This window comes from Mustela nigripes, chromosome 15 (genome assembly GCF_022355385.1).
Source record: "Mustela nigripes isolate SB6536 chromosome 15, MUSNIG.SB6536, whole genome shotgun sequence".
Classification (NCBI taxonomy): Eukaryota; Metazoa; Chordata; class Mammalia; order Carnivora; family Mustelidae; genus Mustela; species Mustela nigripes.
Genome location: NC_081571.1, coordinates 769,553 through 784,392, shown reverse-complemented (window position 1 = coordinate 784,392; position 14,840 = coordinate 769,553). Strand labels below are relative to the sequence as shown.

Sequence of the window (14,840 nt, the reverse complement as noted above, 5' to 3'; positions counted from 1 at the left end):
TTCAAGAATCTAGATATCTCCATTCCCTAGCCTGTGATTTTGATTGGTCAGTCACTATTATTTATTGTGCCACAAAAGCATGTCAGACCAATATGAGATACCTTAGACTTTCAGTCCAACGAACACTAAATCAAACTTCTAATACAACATATGAAAAAAATGTTCCCCTTCTATACCAGGTGGTACAAAAATACACATATAATTAGGTATGTAAATATATACTCTCTAGCCAGACATTTCATTTAATGCTCCCAGAGGAAAAAAAGGAGTCATTTTCTTATACATGAAAGTCATACATTTCTGACAAAAAATAATTTGATTACAGTTAAAAATGTTTATGTGTTTTTATAAGGCTATTAATAAATATTAAAATAGTTTGGGCTTACAATTTTCTGAGAAGCTATCATCCTCTCATATATTTCTACTACTAACATATAAGCTGCATATTACAGTTTTGGGAGTACCTTTGCTTAGTGCAGATACTGATCTCATTTGCAACATAGAGTAACTGAGGCCCAAAAAGCTTATGCAGTTTGTTTCATATTGCACAGCCTAGTAAGCGGCGAGTTGATACTTCTTGAAGCTGAGCTTCCTGATTCTAAAGCTGGGTCCTCTGTCCACTTCACCAATCCCCATTACACTTTTTGTGCTTTGACATCTTAAATTGCTTCAGTAGGTTTTAGCATCGGCTGTCCAGAGGTGCACGAGCTCAACTTAGGCATGCTAACCAAGTACTATGTGATTTTTGAGATCACTGAACCTCTCTCAAGTATCCTGGTTTTTATTTTTACAAAATAAAGAAGGGAATGGAATATTTATATATGAAATCATAGATACAGTTCCTGAATATGAACATAAATTCCTCTAAAAATAAAACGTTTGAGTTCTATAAATATCACATAAAATAACATTCAAGAAAAGTGTCTTACCTTCAACATTTGAAAAATTTGAAAGCTCAGGTCTGTATTCCTCTAATTCAGTAGTGTTACAAGGATGAAAGTCCTTTATTTCATCTCCAAATATACAAAATTTAATAATATATTTCATTTTGATCTGATTGGTTTTATATACAACAAATTCATCATCCTAGAGCCAACAGAATTGAATAGGTGGGGGGAAAAACCTTTATTGGCAAATGTTCTCATAAAAGCAGAATTGCAGGTTTGCTAATTTAGAAAATACTGAATTCAGAGAGTCACAGATATGCAACAATTAATTCAACTTAAGCATATTCAATAAAAACAGGAGCCTCTCTGCCTGTTTCCTAAAATAAATACCTCAAAGTCTGTGGTGACAGTGGCTGTTGCTCGCACCCCATGGACACTGTCATAGCCTGGTGGTGCTTCCGACAAGGAGAAGTCTTTTTTGTTCAAGTCCATGCACTTCCCAAGGGCTACATCACAGACAACCAAGAGCCTTGTGCCATCTGTCTCTCCTGAGTGGGAATACTTAGTACTCGTGCTGTATTGGGAAAGGAAGTAATGTGTTTGTAATTTATGGTCATGGCAACAATATTTTATTACCTTTTATCCATCTCTATATGTGAAATACTGTCTAAATGAATGTACTGGCAGAATGTTCCAAATTTTACTGCTATTGAAATATCTCTGAAGATTCAATTTACAACTTTATTGTTTACCTATTTGTTTAAAACTTTAATGTGAAAAACACATTAGAGAGCAGTTCCCAACAAGTTTCTGTTGTGCTAGGCTGTGCTCAAAGTACTTTCTTCCAGAGAGGGATGAATTCTACTGTTTCCCCAAATCTTTATTAATTACTAAAATACAAACATTTTGGTATGGTAAACACCAAAGTGATGAAAGAGAAGGAAAATCCCCCACCTTTTTAATTAAGAAGTAGATTGCTTCTCTGTACTAAAGCTCAAGGAAAACATGATATACCAGGTAAATAAGAACTCCTCAAAGGGAAAGATGGGCACTGTATTCTCACAGGCTTCTGAATCCAAAAGAAGAAACAAAAATTTCAAATAACATCCAAGTGAGAGATTTTGTTTTGACTTTCTTCAGGACTCAGCAGCTTTAAAAAAGCAACTTTTGCAATTAAGGAGCATAGGCTAGGACATCTATGGGAAAAACATTTTGGGGATAGATCTCTATTTTTCCAAATACCAAGACCCAAATGTAAAAGTGTTTGTTCTATCCTCTAAGACTTGCCCCCTTTTATCTTTAATTTTTAAAAAATACTTCATTTTTAAGTAATCCCTACGCCCAACACAGGGCTTGAACTTACAACTCTGAGATCAAGGGCCACATGCTCCACTAACTGAGCCAGCTAAGTGCCCCAAGACTTGCCCCCTTTAAAAAAAATAACCGATTTCCCCCATTCTTCCTATAAACTTCCTTTCCTGTGGCCACCAAAGCTGTCCCAGTTTCCTCCCTCTCCATTTCCTGCCTTTCACAATGACTTGCCCATCACCACTCAACCTGCTACAGTTTGGCTTCTCCACTGAAACCACTCTGTCCAGAGTCACGAAGGACTTCAACTTGGTAAATTCAATGGAATGCCAATTTATTTTTTAAAAATCTTGACATCTAAAAAAGTTTACTTTGAAATATTTTGTACACAGGGAAGGGCATTTATACTATAAATGTGAAGTTTCAAGAATAACGATAAGATAAACAACCACATGGCTACTGCCTAGTTTAAGAAACAGAACATCATCAAGACTTCTGTGTTGCCCCGTGGCATCACTTTCCTTGCCACCCAGAGGTAATCTAATTGGAATCTTGGTTTTTTGGTGTATATTATTTTTTTCTCTTATAGTATTGATGTATGTGTCCCTGAATAACATGCTTAGTTTTGCTTGTGTTTGAACTTTGTATACATATAGAATCACATAGCAATTTTTTGCTCCACATCATTTTCCTAACGCTCATCTATTAGGCATGTGTAGCTGTAGCACATGGGTTGAAACTGCCACATAGCACTCCATGTAGGACTACACCAAAATTTTTCAATCCATTCCACTGTCAATGGACATCTGCATCATTTCCAGGTTTCTATTACTACAGTTTTCTTGGCCATTCCTGTGCATGCCTCCTGGTCTGTGTCTACTTACTAGGCTAGTGATTCTCAACCCAGGCTGCATATAATAATCACCCAGGGAGCTTACAAATCTATTGATACCCAAACATCACCCTTGGAGATCCTGATTTAACTGATCTGGGGTGAAATCAGCACCAGTAATATTTAAAACCTCCTCCAGCTGGGGAGGTGGTGGGAGAGATGGTGGAAATAGGTGATGGGGATCACTTATGATGAGCACCCTGTAGGGGCCGGTTAGCCAGAGGGCCTTTTGGTTGCAAACTTAGATTGACACTGCCCCTCCCAGAGGAACTTACTTGCAAACCCTGGATGTAGGGGCGGGTCAGGCCGGATGGAGACATCCAATCAATGGGGCGTGCATATATTTACTGTGGTGTGTTGCAATCTCATTGGCCACCTGTGTGTGGGCTGGGCTCAACCACCTCTATAAAGGTTAGTCTGTGAGGCTGGGGCGGGGGGAGTAGTAGGAAGAGTTGTAGTAGCCATTGGGGTAGCCGTTTGAGTAGACGACAGAGTAATAATCACTGTTGGCAGCCTTGCCGCCGCCAGTAGCTGCACCGGGGCAACCAGTCTGGCCGGAGCGGGGGCGTCTGGGGAGCAGCCTTGTCAGAGTGGCATCATGGGGAGCAGAGTCTGTGTTGTCGGAGTTGTCGACCTTGTCATCACCTCTTCATCATTCGGGGAGCGGCCTCACTGCAGCGGCGTTGTCGTCCTCATCGTCATCGCCTCTTCATTGTTGGGAGCGGCGTCCTCGTTGTCACCTCCTCGTAAGAGATGGCTCCAACGGGTCGGTTTGATTTTCGATGCTTGGCATGAAATAAAGCTTTGCTTGATTTTCGCTTTGTGTCAGTCTTGTTCCTTTGATCATGGACCCTAACACACCCCATGCTGCACTGAAGTGTTGAGTCACTGTATTGTACACCTGAAACTAACATTATACTCTACTAACTGGAATTGGAATAAAAACAAAAAAAAAAGTCCTTCAATTTAAAATAGTCTCCTCCAGGTGACCCAGTTTGTAACCAGGATTGAGAACCACTGCTTCCTGGTTCATAGGCCAGCTAATCCACAGGATTCCTGAGTCATACTATCAACTATGCTCTTCAACGATAGCAGGTGATGCCAAAATTTTCTCCAGAGGGCTTATCAGTTTAATACTACTACCAACACCGTCTGAGAATTCAGACTGTAGAGACTTACCAACATTTAGAGATATTAAACTTTTTTTTTTGCTGACAGGTGAAAAATGTTATACTATAGTTTAATTTGCATGTTGTTTATTACCAATCTTTTCAAATGTCATTGTCTATACATGTTTTCTCTTGGGTTCTTATTCATGTCTTTTGTCCATTTGTTTAGAACTCTTTATCTTTTTCTTATTGATTTATAAGAATTCTTTAAATATTCTGGACAATTATCTTTTGTCCTGGGCCTGAACCCAGGCTCCATCCTATAACTAGCTCTGTGACCAAATGCAAGTTATTTAACCTCCACCATTCTGTTCCCTTTTCATAAAATGATGTCATAATACCACTTGTGAGGTTTATAGACAATGCACCTAAAGCACTTAGCCTGGTGCCTCATAGAGGGCAGGTGTTCAATATCTTTTTTCCTTGAAGATTTTACCTATTCACTTGTTAGAGAAAGAGAGACAGCACAAGTGACAGCACAAGCAGGGGGAGAAGCAGGCAGAGGGAGAAGCAGACTCCCCACTGAGCAAGGAGCCTGACACAGGACTCGATCCCAAGACCCAGGGAACAAGACCTGAGCTGAAGGCAGATGCCCAACTGACTGAGCCACCACAGGCACCCCAAGGTGTTAAATACCTTGTGGCTATTATGAAAACATATTTAAATATTAATAAGAATATTAAACATGAAATTTATGCTAGGCCTACAGAGTTTATTCACAATAGAGAAGATGTTTGAGAAGAGGCCCTGTGCTGTAGAAATTACGATTGCTCATCCTGGAGAAAGATAAAATGTTGTCTGATCTTAGTCAAGATATCCTCAGTGTCACTGAGTACTCTTTGTGATAGTGATAATAACAGAACTGACGTGAGAGGGTTGTTGTAAGGATTAAGTAGGTAAAAAAAAATAGAAAGACTCTCAGGATAGTAAAATCACTAAGATAATTTAAAATACAATTTTCCCAAATCTCTACTACAAAAGAAATGTTCCTATATACTGAGAAAACCAGTTGCTTTCAATGATCTGTTTCTTGTGTGAGAAATCCCTCAGAAAGGAAAGATGGAGGAAACCACTTGTAATAAACCCTTTGTGATAGGAGTAACAGTATTAAGGATATAATATTTGGTATAATATATAGTATATATAATACACTAACCTGATTGAATCACTGAAATATATTCCACTCCCAAGATTTCCAATGTCTGTTCTCTTTGTGCCACGATCTTCAACTACTTTGGGTAAAAGCAGCCCACTAAAAAGAAAAAGACATTACAATGATTTACTAGAAGAAAGGTATCTTTTATTAGAGCCTCATAATTTTAGCAGACACAGGTGCTACTTAAGGACATGTTAAGTGAAAAAAGCCAGGCACAGAAACGCAACTACTACTTGACCTCATATATATGTGAAATCTAACAAAGTCCAACTCACAGAACCAGAGTGCAGAATGGTGGTTTCTAGAGACTGGGGGTTGGGGAAAATGGGGAGATGTTGGCTAAAGGGTATACAAACTTTCAATTTATTATAAATAAGATAATACTGTTTGCCAAGAGTAGATCTTACATTCTTACCACAAGAAAAAAAAAAAAGATCAACTCTGTAGTGATGGATGTGTTAATTATCTTGTTTGTGGGAATATTTCAGAATGTACATGTACATTAAATCATCACATTATACATCTTTAAAAAATCACCTGTAGAACCTAAATATATACAATTCTTATTTGTTAATCATATCTTAATAAAGCTGGAAAAATATACTAATTAAAAGACAATAAGTAAATAAAGAGCATGAAATGAAAAGCAAAATGTATTTCAGAGTATTCCCACAGGACTGGTTCTAGGTGCTGTTCAAATGAACCAAGCTATGGCCAGTTTCTCATTGCTATCTTGGTCAGCCCTGAGATGCTGGTCATTTTTCTTACCTCAGTGCTCTGCCTCCTACCTGTTGAGGCTTCCAGCACTCAACAGAACCATGTGTAAGCCCAGTGCTCACTGCATTTCTTCCTGGCTCAAGAACTTAAGCAGGTTTCCATTGGCCTTCTAGCACTGTTAGGAACTCTTTACAATCAAAGTTAAACCATGGTTATCTGTGGGAAAATGGGTAAAGGGAGACTTCTGCCTTTATTACATAAACATCTACTGTTTGAATTTTGCATTATGAAATGTGATTAATTTTGTAAAATAGTTCTTGGATTTTATTCCTACTTAAAGTTTATTTAAAACAATTTTTAAAATTAAAACCATTTTTCAGGGGGTGCCTGGGTGGCTCATTGGGTTGAGCTGCTGCCTTCAGCTCAGGTCATGATCTCAGGGTCCTGGGATCGAGTCCCACATTGGGCTCTCTGCTCAGCAGGGAGTCTGCTTCCCCCCTCTCTCTCTCTCTGCCTGCCTCTCTGCCTACTTGTGATCTCTGTTAAATAAATAAATAAAATCTTAGAAAAACAAAACAAAACTATTTTCCAGGGCGCCTGGGTGGCTCAGTGGGATAAAGCCTCTGCCTTCAGCTCAGGTCATAATCCGGGGTCCTGGGATCGAGCCCCTCATTGGGCTCTCTGCTTGGTGGGGAGCCTGCTCCCCCTCTCTCTGCCTGCCTCCTCTGCCTGCTTGTGTTCTCTGTCTGTCAAATAAATAAATAAAATCTTAAAAAAAAATAAAAAAAATTTTCAATGCTAGTACCTATAATTCTAGATTTTTAAAAAAGAGTTTGTTTGTTTGTTTATTTATTTATTTTCTGTGGGGGAAGGAGCAGAGGGAAGAGGACAAGCAGATTCCTTCCCCACCACGCTCAGAGCCCGCTGTTGGCCCTATCCCTGAGATTATGACCTGAGCTGAAATCAAGAGTTGGATGCTTAACTGACTGAACCATCCAGGCATCCCTAGTTTTAAATGTTTAAACTTTGTTCCATGTGGAGTTTATTTAAGTGTGAGGAACGAGGTAAGGGTCCAACTTAGTATATTTTCCAAAAGGTAGTAATCTCTCCTAATACATAGTATTAAAGAAATTATCTTTCTTCCACAGAAATAAAAACTACTTTTATCATATGTTAAACCATGTTCATCTTTACATTTGTTTGTGGGTTCTTTATTCTGTGACTCATCTGTTCAGGTACAACCTCACTGTTTTATTTTTTTATTTTATTTTTTTTTTTTTAAAGATTTTATTTATTTATTTGACAGAGAGAAATTACAAGTACACTGAGAGGCAGGCAGAGAGAGAGAGAGAGAGAAGGAAGCAGGCTCCCTGCTGAGCAGAGAGCCCGATGCGGGACTCGATCCCAGGACGCTGAGATCATGACCTGAGCCGAAGGCAGCGGCTTAACCCACTGAGCCACCCAGGCGCCCGACCTCACTGTTTTAAATAACATAGCTTTATAAAATGTTTTTAGTGTCTGGTTAATTCTCCTTCATTAATCGTCTTTTTCTTAATTACCCTGGTAAAATCCAATTAAAAAAATATGTACAGTAGTATCAGCTTTTTATTTTAAAAAAATCTTGTTAGCACTTTTATTGTGAGAGCTCTAAATTTATAGGTTAACTGAAGTAAAACTGGCATCTTTCTGATTAGTGCAATTATCTTTTGGGTCCTTCAATAGGAGTTTAAAATTTTTTCCAGCTGGATCTTGTATACTTGTGTTTCTCCTCAGGTATTTTTTCCTTAGATATTTAAGTAAGGATCCAGATGTAATCATATCCTCCCAGGCTCCTTGTGACTGTAGTTCAGCTCTAATATTAAGTAGCTATTCAAAGCAACAGAAAATTAGTTATGTTTTATACAGATAACTAACAGTATCTAGATACTCTAATTTCTAGATCTTTCTTCTTAAGTATTGGATATTCCCTAGATTAGATACACATAGAAGAGCCATGAAATAGAGAATCCCCTTTCTTCATATTGTAAGGGCCTGCCCCTCTCAGAGGAACTTACTTGAAAACCCCGGATATAAGGGTGGGCCAGGCCAGATGGAGACATCCAATCAGTGGGGCGCACATATATTTACTGTGGTGAGTTGAAATCTCATTGGCCACCTGGGTGTGGGCCGGGCTCAACCACCTCTATAAAAGTTAGTCTGCAAGGCTGGGGAGGAGGGAGTAGTAGGAGGAGTTAGAATAGTCTTTGGGATAGCCGTTAGGGTAGTCGTTGGAGCCTCAGAGTGTCATCCTCATCATGGTCGTGGGGAGCATCGTGGTCCTCCTGGTCATCCTAGTCATTGGCAGCAGCACCAGGGCAAACAGCCTCGCCACCAGCAGCCTTGCCGCCACGAGTGGCCTCTCCACCACTGAGCCGCGGTCCCGCCACCAGTGGCCTCACCGCCCCAAACCTTGGCCTTGTTGCGAGCGGTCTTGCCGCCCCGGGATGTGGCCCTACCATCCCGGGCCATGGCCCTGTCCACGAGCAGCCTCACTGGAGCGGCCTCGCCAGATCGGCATCATTCCACGGAGCGGCCTCCTCCAGAGTGGCCTCTTCTTGGGAGCGGCCCCATCTGGGGAGTGGCCTCGCGGGAGCAGCCACATTCCAGGGAGCGGCCCTGTCTGGGGAGTGACCTCATTAGCAGTGGCCTGGTCCTGTGAGCGGCCTTGTCTGGAGTGGCTTCTTCTTGGGAGAGGCCCCATCCGAGGAGCAGCCTCGCTGGAGCAGCCTCATTCCAGGGAGTGGCCCTGTCTGGGGAGTGGCCTCGTTGGCAGCGGCCTCATCTGGAGTAGCCTCATCTGTGGAGCAGCCTCGTCCAGAGCGGCCTCATCCAGAGCAGCCTTCTTGGGAGCGGCCTTGTCGGGGTCACCATCGTTGTCTCTTCGTAAGAGATGGCCCCTACCAGTTTGATTTTCGATGCTTGGCGTGAAATAAAGCTTTGTTTGATTTTTGCTTTGTGTCAGTCTCGTTCCTTTGATCACGGACCCTAACATCATATGATACAGTTTTCAAGAAGCAATTCACACCCATATACTACACTCTAAAAATATATAATAATAAGTAAATAATTTAACTTACACCTATTACAATTTAAAGTGTTCAGTTTTGGGGTGCCTGGGTGGCTCAGTGGATTAAAGCCTCTGCCTTCGGCTCAGGTCATGATCCCAGGGTCCTTGGATTGAGCCCCACATCTGGCTCTTTGCTCATTGGGGAGCCTGCTTCCTCTTCTCTCTCTGCCTGCCTCTCTGCCTACTTATGATCTCTGTCTATCAAATAAATAAATAAAATCTTAAAAAAAAATAAAGTGTCCAGTATTCTCTGGAATACAATAAGCTAATTTTAACTGAAGAGGTCCATGTAGTATAGAAAAAAAATTAGTAGTATAGAAAAAAAAATTAGGAAAACAAGGTAAAACACTTCATGTTCATGAGGGTGAAACATTTAGAAAATAAACATGGTATCCTCTTACCGGGACAGGATCCCAACAAAGCTTTGTACAGGCGATCCATGCAGTAAGGACTTCACATTGCCAAATTTGTTCAAAAACTCTGTGGTTTCATTCACTTTGCCAACTCTAAATATCTGCAAGATATCCACTGGACCTTTGCTGTGAAAAGTAGAAGAAAAACCTTGAGATTGCATAATCAAAAGCAAAATAAAAAATCATTATTAGCAGAAAGCCCAAAATAGCCCAAATGGCCATTACTATGGAATGGATTCAGTGAATCACAACACAACATTTCTTAGAAATATTATGTAGTCATTAAAAAAATCATACTCTTAAAAAATAAGGATATGAAATAAAACATAGTAAAATTTTAAAAATAAGTTATAAAACAATGCACAGCATGATCTCAAATTTTGTCAAATATATAATATATATATATATAATACATATATAGATGGAATTCATTCATGCATTTATTCATTCATTCAACAAATACACTCTGGGAGTGCCTGGGTAGCTCAGTTGGTTAAGCTCCAGACTCTTGATTTCACTGGGGTCATGAGATCAAGCCCTGGGTCAGGCGCCACACCATGCATGGAGCCTGGTTGGGATTCTCTCTACTCATCTCCACCTTCCGCTCCCATGTGCATGTGGTTGTGCTTTCGTTTCTCTCTCTCTAAAACAAATAAACGAACAAACAAACACTCTGTGCCGAGTATTCTGCCAGGCCCTGGAAGTGAGATAATATGGTCTCTGGCTTCATGGGGCTTGTATCCTAATGGAGAGAGACAAAAATTAAAAGTTAACAAATAACTGATTTTACATTCTACTCAGCAAACTAACCAGGTTCAGAGAGAGGATGGTCAAGAAAGGCCTATCTTTGAAAGTGACATTGCAACATGACATAATAGAGTATATATTTTAAGACCTAACTGGTTGTTTGGGGAAAATAAATTGGCTGGGGCAGGAGCAGAAAGAATGTTAGGAGGTAGGCGAGACAGCAGTATCTGGATTAAAGGTGGCAGCAGTGTGAATGAAAGAAGCCAATGGATGAGAGACATTTTGGAGACAGAATTGACAGGGCACAGTGATATGGGGATGAAGGAGAATAGACAGTGGCTCTGGGTGGATGACTAGGATGAGGAAGCATGGGAAAAGACTGGGGGACTATGGAGAAACAGAGTTGTGGGGTAGAAAATGTAAGAAAGCCTATCCGGCATGTCTTCCCAACTCCTCATTCTCTGGTGTCACACTGTAGCTTAAAAGTAGCTATAGTAGGAGTATTTATATCACAGAAGCCAACAGTTATTATAAGTCAGGACTTCTATTTTAGGGAACTGGCTTGCCAGCATACCACTAGATATGGAAAAGAATCAATAATTGAGTTTGGGTTATATTCTTCTTTTTTAAAATATTTTATTTATTTATTTGACAGAGAGTGAGATCACAAGTAGGCAGAGAGGCAGGCAGAGAGAGAGAGAGAGGAGGAAGCAGGCTCCCTGCTGAGCAGAGAGCCCAATGCGGGACTCAATCCCAGGACCCTGAGATCACGATTCGAGACAAAAGCAGAGGCTGAACCCACTGAGCCACCCAGGCACCCCAGAGTATATATTCTACACCGACAAGTTAGCAGTGGTCATATTATCTCTGGGTAGTGAGATTTGGGTGATCTTCAGTTTTCATCATGCTTTCACACATTGTCTAAATTTTCAGCAAAGAATACGAATTTTATAACTAGAAAAAATATGACAATCATCACTAGTGGAACAAATTGGAGAAAATCTAATTCTTCACAGCAGCAGAATCCCTCCATAGTGAAAGGTCCACTTTTGTCATATGAACAGTTCAACATCACTTGGGTGTGAGGTGAGATCTCCAAGGCCTTCATGAGTTATATTACATGACTAAAAATGTACAACTGGTCTATGCAGTTGGTTCAAGTTCACCATCTTTAGCTCTAAGTGTGTAAGGCTTATGATTAAAGTTAACCTGGCCCTTTATACCTAATGAGAGCCAAGATGCCCGAAAGGTCCAGAAGGAAGACTTCAGGCAGAGGAGTGCTAGAAGTTTACATTAGTGGGATGAATGACCAAACCAGAGGAAGTCAGTCTCACCCTTGAGAATAACCCATCATATTAGTTTCTGAACCTTGAATCTGGGTCCAGGCTTGTCGGAGCGGCTGATCCACACACGTCTGTTGTTACTGCTGCTGCCCTGTGTTGTAGAACACACAAGGGCACAAGAAACAGGGACTCTCACAGTCATTGATGAAACAAACATGACTGACCTTTAGGGGTGTCATATCTCTTGAAGTATTTTCCAGATTTTCAACTTTTCCATGCCATGGAGTGGCCATTTTATTTTTTTAAAGATTTTATTTATTTATTTAATTTATTTATTTGACAGAGATCACAACTAGGCAGAGAGGCAGGCAGAGAGAGGAAGGAGGCTCCCCGCTGAGCAGATAGCCTGACATGGGGCCCGATCCCAGGACCCTGGGACCTCGACCCAAGCCAGTGGCAGAGGCCCCAACCCACTGAGCCACCCAGGCACCCCCTGGAGTGGCCATTTTAGAAGCTGCCACACACATAGTCCTGCATCTTAAAATCTTAATTTAAGCAGATTTTGCTATATAATATCCTTCAAAACACAAAAATACCTTGTGATTTCAAGTTTTTAAATTTAATTCTCAGCAAGATTAGATAAACTTGAAATTTGAGTGGAATAGTAGGGAGTATTTTCAAGCACAGAATACTGTTCCAAATCTATTATATACAGATATATATAGATATACATAATATATCATATATTATATACATACAGATAAAGATATTATGTATAGATATAGAAAATATAAAATATATATACATATATAAATTTAAATATATACATATATATATATATTTTTTTAAAGTAGATTTTCTTAAGTAGATTTCATGTCCAGGATGGAGCCCAGTGTGGGGCTTGAACTTAGGACCCTGAGATCAAGACCTGGGCTGAAATCAAGAGTTGAACACTTAACCAACTGAGCCACCCAGGCATCCCCCAAGTCCCATCATAAACACAGAAGAAAGTAATCTGTCATCATAACATAGCTACCTTGTTATAGAGGATTAAATTACACAAGTAATTATGGAGATTAGCTCGTTAACAGAATCTGAAACAGTATTACATAATAACAGCTCCTAAGACATTTCCTTTATGCATACCTGTAATTATTCTGTAAAACCTCTTCTTTAACTCTGAAAAATTCTTCAGTGTTCTGTTCAACATGCTCAATTTTGCATCTCAAAGCTCGGTATTTGGCAAGAGATGGTGGGTTGGGTTTGAACAAATTAGTTTCACAGACATTAACCATGTCTCTTATTAGCTGTAGATAAAAATAATACAAGATGTCAGAATCATTCTGTATCATAATATTTATAGTCATTACACTTTCTCAAAAATATTGGAAAAATAAGGGTTTTTCTTCCTAAAGTTTTTTTTTTAAAGGTTTTATTTTTAAGTAATCTCTACACCCAACGTGGGACTTAAACTCACAACCCTGAGATCAAGAGTTGCATGCTCCACTGACGGAGCCAGCCAGCACCCCTCCCCCAAAGCTTTTGATCAATATGTAAGTTGCACATTAAAGGTAATACTGTTATTATATATTGTACCCTCAGTGATAGCATAATATACAATACTAATAATAGTAAACATCAGGATAGCACATCATTGTTGATAAAGTGTTTCAGGTACATCGTTCCTCTAATCCACACCATAGTACTGGTCTTATTAGATCTTATTATCCTCATTGTATAGATGGGGAAAGTGAGGCCCTGAGGAGCTGAAATAATTGCTCAAGATTCCACAGCAAACAGGGGGAAGTGACTAAATAGGAACTCAGATCATCAGAATGCAAGTCCAATTCTGTTAGCAAAACTTCATTAAGCATGTTCTGTATGCCAGGCATTGTATCAGGTTTGAAAGATACAAAAATGAGTAAGACATGGTTGTCTTCCCTGAGAGGGAACCTAAGTATACTTAGTATACTCATAGGTCATGGAGCTTGGAGGAAGGAACATAGCTCCTACATAATCTGAATTATGTTTATTTTAAGGATATATTGTTTTTACCATCTTTGAGATGAAAGAGACATTGACGGGGGGCCCTATTTTGCCCTGCCACACATCTTTATGACCTCAATATAGGGATGGGCTAACTGTAATTAAATACACCAGCCATAAAAGAAAAGACTGATACATTTTTCTATATAAAAGTAAAAATTATCGGTATGGTAAAATAGAAAAAGTCAAACAATCACCCACCACAAGCAAAGTAAAATAAAACAAAGCAAAACAAATAAACTAAAGAAAATATTTATAACTCATATCCCAGGCTAGGCTTCCTAACTTAAGAGGTCATAACGACCATGAAGAAAAGTAGAAAGATCCGAAAGAAGAAGGACCAAAGGACATGAATAGACAGTTCAGAGAAAAAAACAAAACAAAACAAAACCCGCATAAACTAAATATAAATCCATAAAATCGGTAAAGTCTGAAAGTTTAACAAATATATTTTTGGTAAAACTATAGGAAATAGAAACTCTCATTCACTGACATGAGTAAGACATGGTTGTCTTCCCTGAGAGGGAACCTAAGTATACTTAGTATACTCATAGGTCATGGAGCTTGGAGGAAGGAACATAGCTCCTACATAATCTGAATTATGTTTATTTTAAGGATATATTGTTTTTACCATCTTTGAGATGAAAGAGACATTGACGGGGGGCCCTATTTTGCCCTGCCACACATCTTTATGACCTCAATATAGGGATGGGCTAACTGTAATTAAATACACCAGCCATAAAAGAAAAGACTGATACATTTTTCTATATAAAAGTAAAAATTATCGGTATGGTAAAATAGAAAAAGTCAAACAATCACCCACCACAAGCAAAGTAAAATAAAACAAAGCAAAACAAATAAACTAAAGAAAATATTTATAACTCATATCCCAGGCTAGGCTTCCTAACTTAAGAGGTCATAACGACCATGAAGAAAAGTAGAAAGATCCGAAAGAAGAAGGACCAAAGGACATGAATAGACAGTTCAGAGAAAAAAACAAAACAAAACAAAACCCGCATAAACTAAATATAAATCCATAAAATCGGTAAAGTCTGAAAGTTTAACAAATATATTTTTGGTAAAACTATAGGAAATAGAAACTCTCATTCACTGACA

At 39.3% G+C, this 14,840-nt stretch overlaps 1 protein-coding gene across 3 annotated transcripts in view; it reads right to left on the bottom strand.

Moving 5' to 3' along the window:
• Window positions 1–14,840, bottom strand: part of PARP4 (poly(ADP-ribose) polymerase family member 4) — a 145,525-nt gene that overhangs the window by 88,667 nt on the left and 42,018 nt on the right. For all 3 annotated transcript variants that reach the window (XM_059377996.1, XM_059377997.1, XM_059377998.1), the window contains 5 exons: window positions 12,825–12,985; window positions 9,637–9,774; window positions 5,413–5,508; window positions 1,278–1,461; window positions 930–1,086 (listed from right to left, as the gene is read on the bottom strand). In XM_059377996.1, coding sequence (XP_059233979.1) covers window positions 930–1,086; window positions 1,278–1,461; window positions 5,413–5,508; window positions 9,637–9,774; window positions 12,825–12,985 — 736 coding nt within the window. The remainder of the gene's footprint in view (window positions 1–929; window positions 1,087–1,277; window positions 1,462–5,412; window positions 5,509–9,636; window positions 9,775–12,824; window positions 12,986–14,840) is intronic.